This window comes from Doryrhamphus excisus, chromosome 18, assembly GCF_030265055.1.
Source record: "Doryrhamphus excisus isolate RoL2022-K1 chromosome 18, RoL_Dexc_1.0, whole genome shotgun sequence".
Lineage (NCBI taxonomy): Eukaryota > Metazoa > Chordata > Actinopteri > Syngnathiformes > Syngnathidae > Doryrhamphus > Doryrhamphus excisus.
In genome coordinates this window covers 11270391-11289473 of record NC_080483.1, presented here as the reverse complement: position 1 = coordinate 11289473, position 19083 = coordinate 11270391, and the positions used below count along the sequence as shown (strand labels likewise).

At 41.3% G+C, this 19083-nt stretch overlaps 1 protein-coding gene across 2 annotated transcripts; it reads left to right on the top strand.

The window, feature by feature from the left end:
- The first annotated feature begins 793 nt into the window (after positions 1-793).
- LOC131106143 (proto-oncogene tyrosine-protein kinase Src-like) lies at positions 794-17361 on the top strand. 2 transcript variants are annotated; one of them, XM_058054946.1, is made up of 13 exons: positions 795-1167; positions 7001-7282; positions 8604-8703; positions 9243-9260; positions 10287-10385; positions 10482-10585; positions 12420-12569; positions 12650-12805; positions 12872-13051; positions 13287-13363; positions 13460-13613; positions 13735-13866; positions 14740-17361. In XM_058054946.1, the coding sequence occupies exons 2-13, from the start codon at positions 7009-7011 to the stop codon at positions 14946-14948; spliced, it is 1653 nt and encodes a 550-aa protein (XP_057910929.1). In that variant the 5' UTR covers positions 795-1167; positions 7001-7008; the 3' UTR covers positions 14949-17361. The 2 variants fall into 2 exon arrangements, with proteins under 2 accessions (XP_057910930.1, XP_057910929.1); XM_058054947.1 differs by lacking the exon at positions 9243-9260 and having other exon boundaries at positions 794-1167.
- The last annotated feature ends 1722 nt before the right edge of the window (positions 17362-19083 follow it).

The following is a 19083-nucleotide window of genomic DNA, read 5'->3' as shown; positions in this document are numbered from 1 at the left end:
TATTTGTATTAGTATTATAATATTTATATTGTTTTTTATATCTGTATTTTTGCAGTATGTCCGTTAAAAACAGCGGTGCTCCTGTTATATAGAGGATCTTTGGCGAGTGTTTTTTCAGCCATTTCTGAAAAACAGCAACAGTAACTCCTTAAAATTAGTAGAGGGCTCCTGTTATGTGGAAAACTTTGACAGTATTTTTGCAGTAGATCTTTAAAAACAGCCAAACACTTGTCATATAGACAATCTTTGACCAGTGTTTTTTGCAGTAGGCCCTTAACAGCAGCAGCCTGCTTCTGTCATTTAGAGAATCTTTGACAGGCGTTTTTGCACAGTATGTCCTTAAAAATGTTATGTTATGTTAAGTATCTTATTCCATCCTATTCACTTATTCCAGTAGGTCCTTAACAACAGCAGAGGGAGGGCGCCTGTCATTAAAAACAGCAACGCTTTCCTGTCACATAGAGGATCTTTGACTATAGCGCTTTTGTAGATCATTAAAAACAGTGCAGCGCTTCTGACTGCAGTTTTTGCAATAGGTCCTTAAAAACTGTAGCACACTAGCATAAACATATTGTGTGTTTGAATTCATAACTACATTTGGTGAGTTAAACGTGTAGGTATTGAACCAATTAGAATAATGAAGGTAGTAGATTAGTTTTAATAAAAACGTCCCGCTATAGGGAATTGTATTTTATTAAAAGAGCTACCTGGGGGGTGTTTTGCCAACGCCTCACTGAAACCACTCTACGCCACTTTTACGTGAATACGAGCTTCCACGCAGCCCACTAATAACGAGGAGGAGCGGAGGGGAGGGGGGGCGCTAAACGTCGTGTTATCTGGTGGTTCCTCTCCTCTTCCTCCAAGGTGCTATGTCTGCTCCACGCCGCTCCAGCTTCCCTCCTGCCCGCGTCGACACATAGACACGCCGCGAGGAAACCCAGCGTCGCCTCGTAGCTTTGTCCGGCCCACTGATTGAAGGACTGACTGTAACGGTGAAAGAAGAAGAGGCACCCCCCGTCATGACCTCCTCTTCTTTCTCCTCCTCTCCATCAGATCGCTAAATGGGATTGACGACAGCCACTTGCCATCAGCTTGTGTGCTTATTTTTCAAATGAGGACGCCAGCGAGGATTTAACTGCTTTGTGTTATTTCAAGACGCGATAAAAGGTGAGTGAAATATGTCAATTTTAGTAGTAAAACACTTGATTGTTTTCAAGCTAGCCACTGCGTATTTTCCTCATTGTTGTAACGCAACCATTCAGTCCGCCGGTTCCATTCAAAAAGGAGAGGGGGGGCAAACATTTGTTGTTGACCGACACCCCCCACCCCCCAACCCCCCAGTACAATAAAAGCCAGGCTAAAAAGGCAAACGTCGCTTTGACTTATTAACCAAGGGGAGTAAATAATCCGTTTAATTCAAAATGGAGCTGTTCCAGCACCTGTTTAGACTCATCTGGCCGCATTTGGAACCTCAGCAGCACTTTCGTTGATTTTTTTCTTTATCCTACCAAGCTACACAGAAAATGCATGGTTGTTTTGTTTGCCCCCACGCAATCTCCCCCTCTTCGTTTATGTTGAGGAATTTTCTGCAATATATCATTTTTATAATTCCATTCCCCCGTCCATTCTCTCATTTTGACAGCTGCTACTCCTGCTGGCAGCCCAGCGCCACCCCACCCCTCATTTTGCCGCTGTTGCTTTGCCCACAACTGGTGTTTTAATCCTGAGGAAATAAGAATTATAATTATGTGCCAAATCCATTTACAGTTAGTTTTTCGTTTGTGTGTGTGTGTGTGTGTGTGTGTGTGTGTGTGTGTGTGTGTGTGTGAGAGAGAGAGAGAGTGGATGGGATTTGGACCAGTTCCAGCTCATTTACATAAAGCAAAGCGGATTCAGGCTTGCTATAGTGAATGAGTTGGATGAATCATCAACACAACAATATTTGGGCTTTTTACCTTTGGATAACCTCACAAGTTTGGGATGAATTTTGCAGGAGGGAACGTTTTGTTCACTCTGAAATCAGTCGTCGAGATTATGGTGGCACCGGCTTTGTTTGTTTGCGAGCAACTTCCTGTCTACAGTTGTAGATGGACAAAATTGGGGTAAATACATACACTGCCAAAAAATCAAGCAATGCATATCATTAAGAATGGACAAATGTGCTTTATTCAAATTTAGGATTATTACAATTTTGTGTGTGCACGCATGATCTGATGCAGTCAGGTCAAATCAATTTGGATGTAATTTGAATAACATTTCCTGTGGGCCTGCATAAACTATAATTTAGTTCCATTTGGATCCATAAAGAATTCTGGATTTGAACTCGTTTATTGTCACTAGTGACAAACGCCTTGGAAGATGTCTGTGCCGTTTGAGTACAAATTTCCCCTTGAAAAGGACGATAAAAAACAAATCCTACCTACAGCAACCTAGTTTCAGACCGTATTAACAGACTATATTAAGGAGGCATATGACTAGATATGAAAGGGGTATGTGTTTAGTTTGAGAGCTGTGTTTAATTAATAGATTAATTTAATTGTGCAGTTGTTACTTTTAGTGGGATGGGAGAATGTTTTGAAATCCTATTTCAAAGGGTGTATTGAGAACAATAATGCTCAACAATTGCTGATGTTATGTTTCGGGCTTCTTTAGACAGCAAACTAGATGAGCCTGAATCAACAGCACCTCTGCTGGTTGCAGCCGAGTACTGCACTCCAATAATAAACAGTCAATCGAAGGAATGGTCAATTATTACATCTCTGGAATGTATATAGTACATTTCCATGATTCCCTACTAACACATTTATTTTATAACAATCAAACAGTCAAATATTGACTCTCTTTGGTTGTGGTACGGCTTCAGTGAAGTAGCCTTCAACCTTTGACCACCTTCATAGAATTAGTAACTTGTGACCACTCCCTCCAGGCTAATACTTGCAGATGGTAGGAAAGGGAAGTGTTTTTTTTTTAATCAGGCAAATGCCAGCATCCTCTTTGTTGCCTCAACTTCTTGACAGGTTAGAAGATAACAAATGTGTTCTGAGCCTATAGAAGATCCGCGCACAATATTGTAAGACTTTAATGCAAACAATTATGCAACTACGGTATTTTTATTCTGGTATCCAAGTCGAGGAGCTAACATTGTAGCAACCCCCCCACCCTCTTGACTGCGACGCTCTCATTGGGCTGAAACATTGGCAGCAGCTTCCTTCATTCTCTGCAGCAACTGTTACCGTCTGTTGTGACTCATTCATTCGTTTGTCACAGCCAAATGTTGCGGATTGGCTTTATAAACGCAGATGAGGGATAGAAAAGATGAGGAAAAAGCTCTACATTGGATTAAAAACGTACTCTCGGACGTAGTTATTTTGGTAAATGTATGGTTAACATGAAGTTGAATTTGTTTGGATTAAAAACTGCATTAAAAATACCAAACTGTCATACAAGTCTAAAAAGAAGCAAACCACAAATGTAAGGTCAAATGTTAAGATAGTAACACTTTGAATGTGAGGCCGCTTACTTGACATATAACTTTGTGTGGTCTTGCTGAGGCTGCTTAAAATTTTGGAAGTGGGCGTGTCTAAAAAAAAAAAAGCTAAAGAAAAATCCAAATGTGCAGCGTTAATGCACCGTATTTTTGTAAACAAACAGTCAGTATTTATACTTATGTACTGCAGTTATTTTTATATCAATCAATAACTTACTGAATGGGACTATCATTTCTAAATTCAGGCGCCTGCTCATGTTGCATTCACAGGCAGGTTCCCTTGTATTCTTCTTAATCTTGAGTGTACAAGTTTTTTTGTTTTTTTTAAATGTCCCATTTCTTGTTCACTTTCCATTTTCCTCTGCAGCATTTGTTAGCTTTTTGCTTCTCTGTTAGAATGTTTTTTTTTTATTTTCCGCAATGATGGAAGTCACAAGTCGTGTATCAGCACATGCTGATATGAGGTCGCTCTGACACCATATTAGGAAAAAGCATAAGGCTCAGTGGCAGTGTGGGGTGTGTCATTTATACTGCATACAGTATATGGCTGTGAGAATTCATAGGCCTGCTCTCGTGTCTTGAGAAATAATCTCACTCAAGTGAGTAGACCTGGCATATTTTAGCACCCATTTTTATAACGGTATATCCTCTCAGTGGACAATAATATAGTGAGTAAAGTTGCATATAGTTTACAGTATTCAGTGTAAAGCTTGTGTAGACTTAGATTGATGTAAATAGCTGGCAACACAAGTTTGTTGACCTCAGAGTGAACATCTCCAAAGTGTCAATATTTATTAAGTGTGAGCACTATTATTATCAAACACCGCCTTAATTCGTTTGGGCAGAGTTGCACAGGTTGTAATTGGACTCCTCTTCCATTTCTCCATGATTACATCACTGGGGGAGCTGGTCCTATTGAGTATGCCCTACAGGTGCTCAATTGGGTTCAGGTATGGAGGAGAAATGCTCGGCCACACCATCAACTTCTCCTTCAGCTTCCTCAGCAAGGCACTTGGAGGTGTGTTTGGGCTCCTTATCATGTTGGAAAACCACAATTATGTTGCTTCCCATTTGTGTTGCCATCTATTTAAACAGTGTGTTGACTACTCTATTGTATATCCAACATTACTTTCTATATTATTGTGCCTTGAGAAGATTTTTATGTACTATATGTACAACCCTGTTAACCAAAAAGATGCCAAGTACTGTATAGTTCCAATTTGAATTCCAAGGCATTATTCCATTTTTGACACATTTGACACCCCTTTGCATAAATGTGTGGCCTGTCGCTGTGTGAGTCAATGTTGCGCCATAAGGATGCGTTCACCCCCTGGAGTGAGTCAAGACTACTTCTTGGCGGGAGTTGAATCAAAGCTCTCATAAGCGTGAATGCCTGTGCATCTCCTCCCTCAGCAGGGTCCTTCCATGTCTTTTGACATGTGCTGTACCCGTGTCATTATGTGTGCACGTTACATTTAAAAAAAACGCCCACTAAGCCTCAGCTGTCCGCACCATACATAAACCAGCACCTACGCATTCTTTTTAGGGCGACTGGCAGTTCCTCCTTCCTCGTCGTCTGTTAATAGCCAACTCAGACTTGCGCATCGGAAAAACCCACAAGGGCTCACGCATGTGTTGGAAAAAGGATGTGAGATGCAACCGATGTTGAGTGCGAGAGCTTCCCCGAGACACAGGAACAGCTGCTCGCACACTCACAATGTCTGGAACTGAGAGTACCTCCATCCACAGAGGATGTCTTCATGTGTCTCTGTTTCAGCCGGCCTGAAATAGCTGGTCTCACAGTGAGTCATCTTCAGCGGCCCACAGGGAGGTCTGGAGTCGCTGTGTGAACACACACACACACGTACACATACACAACATCACAACTATCCCGTGGAGGCACTTGACTTGATTTTTGTCTGCATTCACAATAGCAACGGAGTTGTCGCCACAATTGATGCTTTCAGCACCAAAAGAACAAAATGTACAGACGTGCCAGTTCTTTTTAGCGCAATTGCTAGTGTAAAACTGTAAGAGAACACAAAAGATGAGTGAACTGCACAATTGTATTGTTGTAAGTTGCAGTCGTTCCACTACAGTCCTGTATGTAGAGGTAATGCGCATTACAGAATTGTTGACAAATTCCTTTTAAACGTATTAAGGGATCCTCGTCTGCACCTAAACGTAGTGCTCGCTTTCTTTGCCCACCAAGGTTTTGGGCGAATCCTCAGAAAAAGTATGCTAGTTCAAGGTTATGGCGTGATTGTAATATATACTGTGTTTATCTGTCCTTGAAGAACATAGCAGGAGAGAAAACAATGTCAGCTGGGGTGGACTGATCATTTGACTGTATAAATATTAAATGTTTCTTTTTCTCATTGGAGAGTATTCTTGTACTTTGCCATCCACATGCAATGTATAACTTTTTTCTAATCTTGTAAGGTTGAATCCAAATAGACAATACCTTGGTGCTTTCCAGCTTGAATCCAGTTCCCTGTAGCAATATGAAAAATATCATTAGAGTAATCATTCTAATTATCAAAGAACAATAACAGCCTGAATTCTGTGTATAAACAAGGTAACTGTTATTGTCCTTCTAACTTGCAACGGTCGCTTTGCTTAGCACAACTCTCTTTGGTTTAATACGCATTGATTAAGGACAGATTGATTCCGCAGACAGCTAACTTGTCTTGTTGGCGTGTTGACACTTTTTCAAGGTGTCCCATTGGACCTGATAGAAATAGGAAGTGAAAGACTTTTACAATTAGTGATTTGTATTTGGTCAAGTACACTTAAATAATAGTGTGTATAGTGTATATTGTACATTAAAGACTTAAATAGAGGAAACAATTGGAAAAGCCTTGAAATGTTTCCCCCTCTGAGGCTGATTATTTCCACATAAAAAAAAGGATGTGTTCGCTGTGTTAAGGGAAGTCCTTGTTAGTTTTGTCTCTTTGCAGAACTATGAAAATGAAAAATTTACTAGGGATCGTAAATGAAATGTATCATATCTGTATGACTCAGAATGTACTGTTCTCTCAGCAATTGCACTGCTCAAGTTGCCGAACATGCTCCCATCAGTTTATGCTCAATGACTAGGTAGGACAAACACTCGTCTGAGGAGTTGGTGCGGGATACAAAGTATGTATCCTGTAAAGGACGAGCACATCCAGACAAGAATGGTTCGCTCTTTTGTGGGGTGAATTGACAGTCATTAGATTACAATGGAGTGGGGTCTCGGCCAGCCAACAACATTCAATATCGTTTGTGTGGTATCACCCTTTTTAGCCCTCCATTCAGATGTAACGCTGGTCATGGGCACACCTGAAAGCAGAGGCTAAGTGACTGAATCTTTAGAAAGGAATGAAAGGACAGCATTGTATTGGGGGGAGGGGGGAGGGTGTCATAGTCCTCCGCTTCTCTTCAAAATGTTCTACCAAGTAATTAAAAATGTTGGTACTTGCTAATTCTTACCAACACTGCATCCTGACTCATCAGTAGCGCTCTTCTCAGGTCTGCACATGGGGGCGGGCAAGAGCAAGCCCAAGGAACCGGGCCAGCGCTCCATGAGTGTTGACGGCACCATTGGCACAGGCTCTGACAGCGGCCACTTTCACCACCTGGGCCCCGCCCAGCAGACCCAAACCCCAAACAGGAGCCCAGCGGTGGGGACAGGCCGTCGGGGCTACCAAGGACAGTATCAGCACGCCCCCACAAACACTCCTGAGCTAGCTCTCTTTGGAGGAGTGGACCACACGGGCACCGTCACCTCACCCCAGCGAGGACCTCTGTCAGGTACGAAGCGCTGTTCAGTTGACTTGGATGGGTACATTTCCGTTACACAAGAACCAGAAATATGTCACATGCTGTCCCCCCCCATGTAATCAATTATTTATGAGTGACCCACTGTGGCGTCTTTGCTGTTTGCCTGGTAATCTCATTGCTGCTAACGAGAGGCTCAAAATCTAATTATAAGTGACTGGGAAGAATTGATTCCAATTACAGGGGCTATCCACATGGAAACATTTTCAGGTCAAAATGATAAAGTATTTTATCGTTTCAGCCTCTCATCATTCTGAGTGCCGTGAAACAGTAGTTTTTGAAAACTGAAGTGGAAGCACAAATAAACACCCTTGAGGTTTGCAAAATAAACCAAAAATGTTGATTACTGTCATTCATAGAATTACTTCAGCTCATACTGTTTTTGATTTTTTTTTATATGTGTTTTTGCAACATTTATTCCTAAAATAGGTTCAACAAGGCTTGTTAGGATGAGAATACACACCGGTAGTAAGACACTATATGTGACAGTTTGACTTAGGAATAGATTGTTTCTATTTCCGTATGTCCTTGAAATTGTCGTGAGGTCAATCAGTGTTCTTAAACAGCCTCTTTCCTCTCGACCTGAGATGTTCTGATCCATACCAAAGGACAAAATGTGATTGCGTTGTGCTACCAAGTTGTGTGACAGGAAATATTTGAAAACCTACAACATACAGTATGTGTTTGTTTAGCCTTGAGACAGTGAGTCACATCAACAACAGCAGATACTCGCTCAAGTACTTTTTACCGACCTTCAGCAGTGAAGCATCTCCCATTAAAAACAAAAGGCCGCGCAGACCTTACTTGACATTAAGCCTTAATGTGTCTAGACTGGCCAGATGGTTGAACTAATGTAGCTGCATTCAGCGAGAAAACCACTCTTCTCATACCTCCTTATCGCTTCTTTTTGAGTTGACAGAACACTAAAAGAAAGACCGTAGACAAGCACTGGCTTAAGGGCTTTGTCCTTCATCATGCACCACCGGACCTGCACGCCTGTGTGTCGATAGTTCTCATCAAGCCACAGTAAATTGTTCTATCTACATTTAGAACAGGTGTAAAATAACTGTGGATCTGTGCCAAAGTATCTTCAAGGTCTACCTGGATGCTCCTATAGAGTAGATTCATTCCACTCAATTGTTCTGGGCCGTGAGGCTTTTACGAAATTGTGATCTGGTCTGATGTCATTAACGGGCCAGATTTTAGTCGGTCACTAGTTTAAAAGCTAAAGAGAGAGAGAGGAAGCCTTGTCTTTTAAATACCTTGTTCCCTAAATGCATATGGTCTGTTACAGGAGGTGTTACTACATTTGTGGCGTTGTATGACTATGAGTCACGGACGGCATCCGATCTGACCTTTCGGAAAGGCGACAGACTCCAGATTGTCAACAACACGTAAGAAAGCCGATATACAATTCTGCACTTTCGCCACAGTCTTAACAGATTAGTAGCGTATATGTTTGAGTAAACACATTGGAAGACGAGGAAGCGCTTGCAGAATCATGTAGACACCATGGCGCTGAAATGTACACTCACCAGTCACAACATTAAGTACACCTTAATCTAATGAGTTCAACCTTTTTTAAAGAACATCTTGACTTCTAAGCATTATTGTGTTTTTGATGGGCTCCTTTTCCAGCTTCCTGCCATAACCGTATCTGCATTTTGGAATGACATAGTAGGGTCAATTTCCATAAATTTGTATGTAAATAAATAAATATATTCACAAATTCTGTGAGGATTCGATCATTCATGGATTACATACTATATTACAAAATATAATTTAATATATAAACATCGGCCCTACTGTGTTGTACCGCCGCATATTCTCCACCTCCGCTGTCTGTGCCGCTTGCCTTGCTGTGTTTTGATGTGTCTGCTGTGTCTGTTATCTCTCCCTCTTTCTCTCTCTCACGCCTCATGGTCTCTCCTAGGAAAAAGTACAGCTTCAGGTCAGTATTTCTTTCTGCAATCAAACAGAAAATTCTACGCAAACCCCGTTTTCTATTACACTATGCTGATCCACACTGCATTTAACGTATTTATATGTACATGAGATGCCTCCATTCAAAATTAACCACAGTTGTATGTTTTACAAAAGAAAAATGGCATTAACAGCTGTGGCTGTAGGCAATCTCCTGGTGTGTTTTTATTACTACCTCCACAACATGGTGGTAACTGCATTTTAAAGCATCATGGGTGGTCTGCATCCAGCAGCTTTATTTACCTCTGCATGCACCTTAAAATGCTGATTCGGCTACCGGAGTTAAACACATGCGTGGTTCCACTCACCATACTGGTTTTTGCAATGAACTTTGTCTCTGGAATTAATGTTGGCTAAGCAGTTTGTTCGTTACTGCATTTACAGCATTGGTTCTGTTGCTGCAGTACAGTAGATCCCCGCTTTTCACGGGGGTGACATTCTGTAATTACCAACTACTTAAAAAAAAATCTTGAATAACTGATATGCCCATAAAAATGTCTATTTTTTGACACACGACACGCTGAACTCCTGTTTTGATGCCATATGCTATGGATGTAGGCTTTAGCTAACATCAGTCCGTTCTTTTTTTGAGTCACAATACAACAGTGCCTCTGCTGGTTGTAGCCAAGTAATGCACACACTTTTGACCCAATCAGTTCCACACAATGAACAAAACTCTGCAACTGTGGTGTGGCTCAGCATGTGCTAAGCGTCCGGCCTCCACTTCCCTTATTTCACAAACACATTAATCCTGCTAAGATGAGTCAAGGTAACAAGATATCAAGCCAACTGTCTTGTATTCAATTTCATATTAGTCTGTAAGAAAAAAAGAGCCTGTTATTGTTAAATCCTGATGCCTTGCTTTGTCTGCACAACTAAAATCTTCCCCACATTATCACAATGACAACTCATCACATCTACTATTCTGAAAATATCACAAAATTACTGTTTTCATGTTTTTTTTCAACATTTCTGTCTCTTGTTGCCATGACAGAGAAGGAGACTGGTGGCTTGCTCGCTCCCTGACGACCGGAGAGAGCGGTTATATCCCCAGCAACTATGTGGCTCCGTCAGACTCCATCCAAGCCGAAGAGTACGTACTTCTCTCTTTGAGACACGAATGTCGTTTATGACAACCATCTACGACAACAGCAACTTCACAACTGATCTCTGTGGTCCACTTTGGCAGGTGGTATTTTGGGAAGATCACAAGGCGGGACTCGGAAAGGATCCTTTTGAATTTACAGAACAGACGAGGGACCTTCTTGGTGAGGGAGAGCGAGACTACGAAAGGTGAGATGACAACAATGCAGATATAATACAGTATAAAGATATTTATTAGTATTATATTCTTGACTTATCTAGCATGAAACAGGGGATATTAATGTGAAATATTGGATATGTCTGAGAGAAGCGAAGCAATAATAAGTTTTGACACTGAACTTGTTTTCAAATAGTGAAAATAGCTTAACAGAAGTCTTAGAAATTCACTGAAACTCAACTTTGGCTAGGCTATTATTATTATTGTTATATGATTATTAATGTAATCCTTATGAATCATATTATTATTGTGTGATGATTTAGTTGTATTAGTTTAATCATTCATTAATTAATTCATTTTCTACCGCTTATCCTCACGAGGGTCGCCGGGGTGCTGGAGCCTATCCCAGCTGTCTTCGGGCGAGAGACGGGGTACATTGGACTGGTTGCCAGCCAATCACAGGGCACATACTATATACAAACAACCATTCACACTCACATTCATACCTATGGACAATTTGTAGTCGCCAATTAACCTAGCATGTTTTTGGAATGTGGGAGGAAACCGAAGAAAACCCACGCATGCACGGGGAGAACATGCAAACTCCACACAGATATGGCCGAGGGTGGAATCGAACTCGGGTCTCCTAGCTGCGTGGCCTGCGCGTTCACCACTCGTCCTTAGTTTAATCATTTAAATGTATTAGATGTATTATGTCCGCCTATAAAGTGTCTGTAAATGCTCAAAATCAGGAGGTCATTCAAGAGATTGATGCCCTTTTAGCGGCTGTATTAATTGGATCATGTCCTCACAAGGTGGTCATTACCCACATCTGAGCCATTGTCATGGGAGACTGGTCAAAAGCAATTCATGAACTGATAAAGACAGATGGGGCTGTACAATTTGAGGAAGTGTCTTGAACAAGCTAGTAAAATATGCATCACAAGCCTCGGAGGTACGGTGTTCCTAGGTCGTTCAGGCGTGTGTACAATAGTGCACCATAAAACTAAAACCTCAGCTTCCTATTTGTCCCTAGCTGGCCATTTTAAATTATGAGAAAGCAGGAAGTGATGACGCCATCTAGCCATCCAAGGAGTTAAGCGCATGCCGAGTACGAGGCTACGAGATCTTCAGGGAGCCAATTTGAAAGAGACACAAGCTCGTAATGAAGTCATTTGGAAGCACCTTTTGTTGTCTGGGCCCGTGGCGGCATTTTCTCTTGTCCCTGTGACATACTGCAGGCCTTTCAAGGGGGTTTGTTTTTGAAGGAAGCGGGCTGGAGAGGAGGAGGGGTGGGGTTTGTGCAGTGGATTGGGGCTAGTGAATGGGATGGGGTGAATCACAGTGTCAGAACTAGGTCAGCCTACGAGGGTGCTGAAATTCCCTCCTGGCTACAAGCCCCCTCTTCATGTTGAGAGACAGAGAGAGGGGGGGGTGAATACCATATAAAGGAGGGTGGGAGGAGCTCCAGCAGGACATGTGTTAGCTTCTGGGCTGTGTATTGGATATCTAATGCGAATGTGAATCATGTCTGACTAAGATGAACGACTCACGACACCTGTCAAATGGTGGAGGTGAAGTGGTGGCATCCTTTCCTTTCTTTCACCTGTTCGGACAGTTCGGTTTTCGAGATCTTTTATAAGATCATCAACCACAACTTGACTGTTCATGCTGTAAGGAGCACCCACAGATGAGAACAAATGGCACTCGTGGATTTTTCAGGCTCTAAAAGGGGCCAGTGGGGGGGACGTGACCCGCTACAGCTGCTAGAAACGCCACATAGCAGCTGCCCCACACACCTGTCACGTCCCTTTTATTCTTCCACTCCTTTTCTATATGTTTTTTTTTTCTCCCTCCCTTCCATAGGGGCCTACTGCCTGTCGGTGTTGGATTATGACAACACCAAAGGCCTGAATGTGAAACATTACAAGATCAGGAAGCTGGACAGTGGTGGTTTCTACATCACGTCCCGCACGCAGTTCACCAGCTTGCAGCAGCTAGTCTTCCATTATCGCAGTGAGTCATTCTCACACTGATGCTCGCCGCGTGTAGTTATGTTCTCTGACGTCTTCTCTCGCAATATATACGTCTTCTAGAGCACTCTGACGGGCTGTGCCACGCTCTCACCGACGTGTGCCCTGTGGCCAAGCCTCAGACCCAGGGACTAGCTAGAGACGCCTGGGAGATCCCCCGAGAGTCCCTCCGTCTTGATCTTAAACTCGGCCAAGGCTGCTTTGGAGAAGTTTGGATGGGTAACAACTCCAATCAGGGTAAATCCTATCAAGTCATTCATTCACTGACGTATATATTTCTGTCAGGCACGTGGAACGGTACGACACGGGTGGCCATCAAGACCCTCAAGCCTGGCACCATGTCACCAGAGGCCTTTCTGCAGGAAGCACAGGTCATGAAGAAGCTCAGGCACGAGAAGCTGGTGCAGCTCTACGCCGTGGTCTCAGAGGAACCCATCTACATCGTGACCGAGTACATGAGCCAAGGTCTTTATGACATTTAACTCTCTCAATACTGCGTTCAAGTTAAACCTTCACTGAAGTCAAGACTAAATTCTATGTGGATGTAGTAATATATCATGCTAATATAATTGTATTAAGTAAATTGCTCAAGGTTTTTTAATTGAAAAAAATATTGAGCCAGTAAATAAGAATAAATTAGATATTTTAACAATTTCTTAGTAACTGATGTATTTTTTTTTTAATATCTGACTCCCCACAGGCAGCTTACTGGACTTCCTTAAAGGGGAAGCCGGCAAAATGCTTCGACTGCCTCAGCTGGTGGACATGGCCGCTCAGGTTTATCCTCGCGCTGCATAATGACACGTCTATAACCCATCATTTCGATGTGATAGCAAAAGGATCACGTCCTCTCTCTCCCTGTCTGTCATCCAGATCGCAGCGGGGATGGCGTACGTGGAGAGGATGAACTATGTACACAGAGACCTGCGTGCCGCCAACATCCTGGTGGGAGACAACCTGGTGTGCAAAGTGGCCGACTTTGGACTGGCGAGACTCATCGAGGACAACGAGTACACTGCCAGACAAGGTACGAGTACAGTGCAGGTTATTTTTAACCTTTTTATTAATTATAATTAGGAAGATTGATTTAAATTGTTTGTGTTTTCTTTCTTCATTTTTTTGAGAATCTTCTTTTTCATACTCCATAGGAGCCAAATTCCCAATCAAGTGGACGGCCCCAGAAGCGGCTCTTTACGGCCGTTTCACCATCAAGTCGGACGTGTGGTCTTTTGGGGTGCTTCTGACGGAGCTTGCCACTAAAGGGCGAGTCCCTTATCCAGGTAACGACAACAACAAAAACTCTTTTTCCCAATCTAAATACAAATCATCTGTTTTAGGTCAGGGTTCTTGACAGCTATAATGTCAAGTGTGAAAAGAAGCTAACCGCTGTATACTAAAACTTCCGTTTGCACATCAAGACTCTTATTCCTTTCGTGTTTACGTTCTTATTGTGGACCTATCGTAGCTTCAGCTACATTATACTGAGCAGCCTGGACAGTGCTTCTGAATTAAAGTGATGTACATAATTGAAAAGAAAACTAACTGGAAAAAAGGAAATATGAAGCCAATTACAATAAATAGTAATTAATAATCATTAAAAAAAAAAAATATATATATATATATATATATAAATAAATAAATAAAAAGTGTCTAATAATTAAATATTAGGGATGTTCCTATCACAATTTTATGCTGCATTTTATGTGAATGTTTGAATGTACTACTGGCTACAGTAGTGATATCAGTGTCAGTGTGCAGAATTTATATCACTCTCACAAAGACAGGAAGTCACAAACACGGCAGCCATGCTTGTTCTGGATGCTGCAGCGGAAGGGGATCGGCAGTTTAAAGCAAGTATCGGCCAATGTCAATACCGTCCTTTTTCGCTGATATCGGCCGATACTTATCTGTGGCAGATCGATCGTAGCACATCTACTAAATATATTAAAATGATGCAAATATTTTGTCATATATGATTTATTTTAACATTTTTATTAATATATTTCACGAGTTTATTTAATGCTAAAAAGTGTCTTTAAATAAAAATGCTATGGCAACATGAATGAGTCAGCCCTCAAAGAGGTGGTGGGTTGGCTCTGTGATCCGACTGGTTGAACTGGAAACATAACGTACCTGTGGTTCCTTCCCTGCAGGCATGGTGAACCGCGAGGTGCTGGACCAGGTGGAGCGCGGCTACAGGATGCCATGTCCGTCCGAGTGCCCCGGCTCCTTGCACGAGCTCATGCTCTCTTGCTGGCGGAAGGATCCGGAAGAGAGGCCGACTTTCGAGTACTTGCAGGGCTTTCTGGAGGACTATTTCACCTCCACGGAACCCCAGTATCAGCCTGGGGAGAACCTATAGAACCACATACACACAGTCACGCTCAATGTGCACTATATGACCTCAGAGAGCCTGTGAGGAACTTTACATAGAAGCTTGGCTCCTCTGTGCCATCATGGGCTCGCAGAACCTCCTTTTCTGTAAGCACTCACTGTTTACTGGACACTCAGGCTTTGAGGGACGACACTCATGTGGAGGAGCCAAAGGAGGAGCGACAGACTGGGTCAAAGAGGCAAAAAAAAAAAATTGACTTTTTTTTTTTTTTTTTTTTTAGTGAAACTGTCACTCATTCTCTCCATGAAGAGCACCCTGTGCCCTCCTCGTCCTCCTTTCAGTGTCTCTCCAGTTTTTAAAAGCACTGCTGCTTCTTCTTCAATCGACTTTGCTCTGAAACTTCATGTGTAACGTGGATATGGACACATGATCCACATTCTTTTCCTATAGTCAGTCAGGTTGGAACCTCCGCTGACCAGTTCTTTTGTAGTAACAGTACGCATTCACATACATGTCATGCAACCTAACAGTAAAATATGACATTTACAGACCTGCCAGCCCTCCCAATTTCCCATCAGGAGGCGGAAATTGACGCCTTGTGATTTCAAAACTTTCACATTCTACTATTTATCAACCAATTTAAAATAAGTCTAGATAAGAGATAGTGTATTGGCAGTATTAGTCTTGATGCTGGACTTTAGAACAAAAGTGCTTTTAGTAAGCCCTGCTTGGAACATGACATTTTGTTTTGTCTGTAGCTTTAATGCTAATGAGCTGTGTTTGAACACAATCGTCTTGGACAGTTTGTGTCTTCAAGAAGCGCTGTTGTGCATTGTATCCACTTTTTTTTACATACAGTACATATATAGTGCAACATGTGTCCATCCTAATAAATAGCATATGTAAACATGAAGGCGTGGCACAGGAGGACCCAAAGCTTCAATGCTAGCATGACACTCACATTTTAACAGCAACTTCACATTAAGTGAACTTGGTTGTAAAATGATCAAACTTACTTCTCGCACATCTGTAGGTGACTGAAGGATAGTTGGCTTTATTTTCAGTCGTGTAGCGAAGCCTTTTTTTTGCTGTCCTCCCGTGAAGTGGTGGCTGTAGGGACACATACGTATTACTGTTAGATATGACACCAGGTGGAACACATGAATATGAGGTAAAGAAGGAAGCAACGACACGATTCACTGTAGCATGAAGGGAAAGAACAGATAATGAATCCTTATTTTTGGAATGGGAAGGATGTAAAAAATGATTTGTCATGTCGGGAGTTGTGCTGATTTCTGCCTCCCGGGAAATCGTGGAGGCTGGCCTGTGGGGTACATTGTGGTCATCTACTTCTGTTTATTAGGAGCTTTATCATCATCATTATCAGCGGCGTGACTGGGGTCCATGTTTATGAAATATTTACCCACTAAAAAAATCATTCTTTCATCACTTGCCTTCTATTTTACTGTGAAGGGGGCTTACATGAACTTTTACAATACAATTCATTCTTCCCTTGCTTCCTTTTTTCTAATGAAATATGCAAAGCCAGGGACCCCTAAAAAGAAACGTTTGATCAGGTAATCTTAATAAAACTGTGCTGACAAATTAGCATGCTTTTTGTGCCATTCTCTGCTGGGTTTTGTATTTATAATGCTGTACATCCACCATAACTGTGCTTCTTTTGTGCTAAAAAGTCGTCCACTGTATTCACACTGTACATAGCGTAGCGCTCCAAGGGTTGCTTTTGTATCATATATATGATTAGAACATCACTCATTGTGTTTTTATTTGAAGTAAGTAGATGTTTAGGTTGCTGCCAGCCTCAAAGACAACCACAGAAGCAGCAATAAGAGCCCGCATCCCCCTTCTATGATATTTAGCCCATCATATAAACAGGAAGTTCTCCAATAATGAGATCAAAGATGTAAATAGTATCTTCAACGACTGTGACTATCAAGTGTTTTTCATTTGACTGACTGAGCTTTTTACACCAACTGCTCCCGGGAGAGGTTTTAATAATGAGATGCTACTGTATTTTTATTTTCTTTATGACTCAAAACATACAAGTCAGGCTTATTTCCAGTAAGTTTTTTTTTTTTTAAGTGTGTGTTGTGATTCACTGGAGGGTGGTGGGCCGGGAGGAAGCGCTCATGTGAATAAAGCCAAGGTCTGATTGGAAAATCTGTGCCATGATATAAATAAAAGTGTCTGTGTTATTTTATGTTGACTTTTTTTTTTACGAAGCTATGCAGTTTCGGCAGGTCTGGCATTCCTAAATTGGGAACAAATTAGACACAAAAGGTGTGAAGTGAGCATTTTGTTATTTTCTAAAGACATCCTTTTTTTTGTTTGTTTGAGTTTTCAAATTGTAACATGACTGAAATGGGTATTGTGCCACTTTTATGTTCTTTAAATGTGCAATAAAATCTATTTCAAGTGTGTTTTGATAAGAGTGATAAAAAGTGTGTGTGTCATCAACACTGACGTCGGTAACGCGTTACTAAGTAACGGGTTACTCTTGCTTTTTGACTCTGCCTTTTTTTCCCAGTAACGAGTAATCCAACGTTACTATTTCAAAACAAGTAACCTGATTTAAATTACTTACCCACGGCCACTTTGCGTTACTATTATCGCGGCGGTTGTATGCAGTTGGCTGTTTATTTTGAAAAACAACATAAGGCACTTGCTAGCTAACTATGTAAACACACGGAAGTACTTCCTTTGAACTCTTGTTCTACTTTTCTTCCAAACGCCAGCCCCAACCCGCGAGCTGAACTCGACTGCCCTCCAGTGTCCACACATGAAACAGCAGCTTGAAACAACACAACACACCCAAAGCTACATACACTATTTTTCAACAAATATAAGGCAACTTCAAGTGCAACTTTAAAAACATTGCTGATGTGACAGGCAGCCGCTGTTAAGTAACTGAAAAAGTAACTAGTAATGTAACTTCGTTACATTTAAAATAAAGTAATAGTAAAGTAATTAAGTTACATTTTAATTCAGTTCGCGCTCTGTCAATCATGTGATCTGGACCTGTCAGAGCACTGCGGTGACAACTGTGGCCACAAGAGGGCAGTATAAGTTAAAGGCCATGAAGCAGACACCTGCTGTGTTTGCCACCATGATTAACATCATTATATTCTTTTCTGAATTATTTTCACAATGACTATCTTTCATTATGGCATTCATTAGTGATGATAATTCATTATATTGGTGGATATACTAATAATGTTATTCATTTCTAATAAAAGAAAGGCTTGAATCAAAAGAACATCAACTTGCTGCTACACATCCTATGTATCTTTGCGTATGTATGTGTGTGTGTTTTCCCCATCTGCTTTTGGCGCAGTGCATAGTCATCTATCTCAGTTAACCAGACTGTGTCAAAGCTCCATCTGTGAAAACAGTAAATACACTGACTCACTCACTCGAAAGCCACTGCCATTGATAGCGGAAACACACACACACACACACACTTGAGTAAAAAAAACAAAAAAACTACAGCATGTCAGCATGTCACCACACACATACACACATATATATACAGTATAGTGTTACTGTTTGTTTTTGCCATTACAGTATGAGTAGCATGGCAACCATACACACAATGTTGATCACTTTTTTCTTTGTTTCTTCTTTGTTTCTATAGTACTGCATATACAATTTTAACAAAACTTTATACAGTATTACCTTGTTTCTCACGGTTAAGCAGTATTCTTTCTTTATAAATGCAATATTGTTGTAGTTAGAGGATTAAAAAAAACAACGAATCTTCTAAATTGGCCTTTTTAAAATGATTAGAGCCCTCTAGACAAACTAACACCCCTATAGTCACGTTTACACTCATATTATCCAATAAAGTTGACATAATAAGAGTGAATAAGCCATTTAAGACATAAATATGGCTGGTGATGGTGTGGATTGCTGTGAAGCGTTCCTTATGTGAAGTCTGGTGCTTGTGTGTCTCACCGAATATTACAGTAACATATCTCAACCATGTTTAATTTAGGCAAAAAATGTTAGATTTGCTTAAATATGCGTACGTAATGACTTATAATAGGCTGTATTTGACCACCAAACAGCATGATTTATTAATTCATATTTTTTTGAAAACCCATGATAGAGTGTAGCCGTGAAATTTGAACCACAAAGTGGC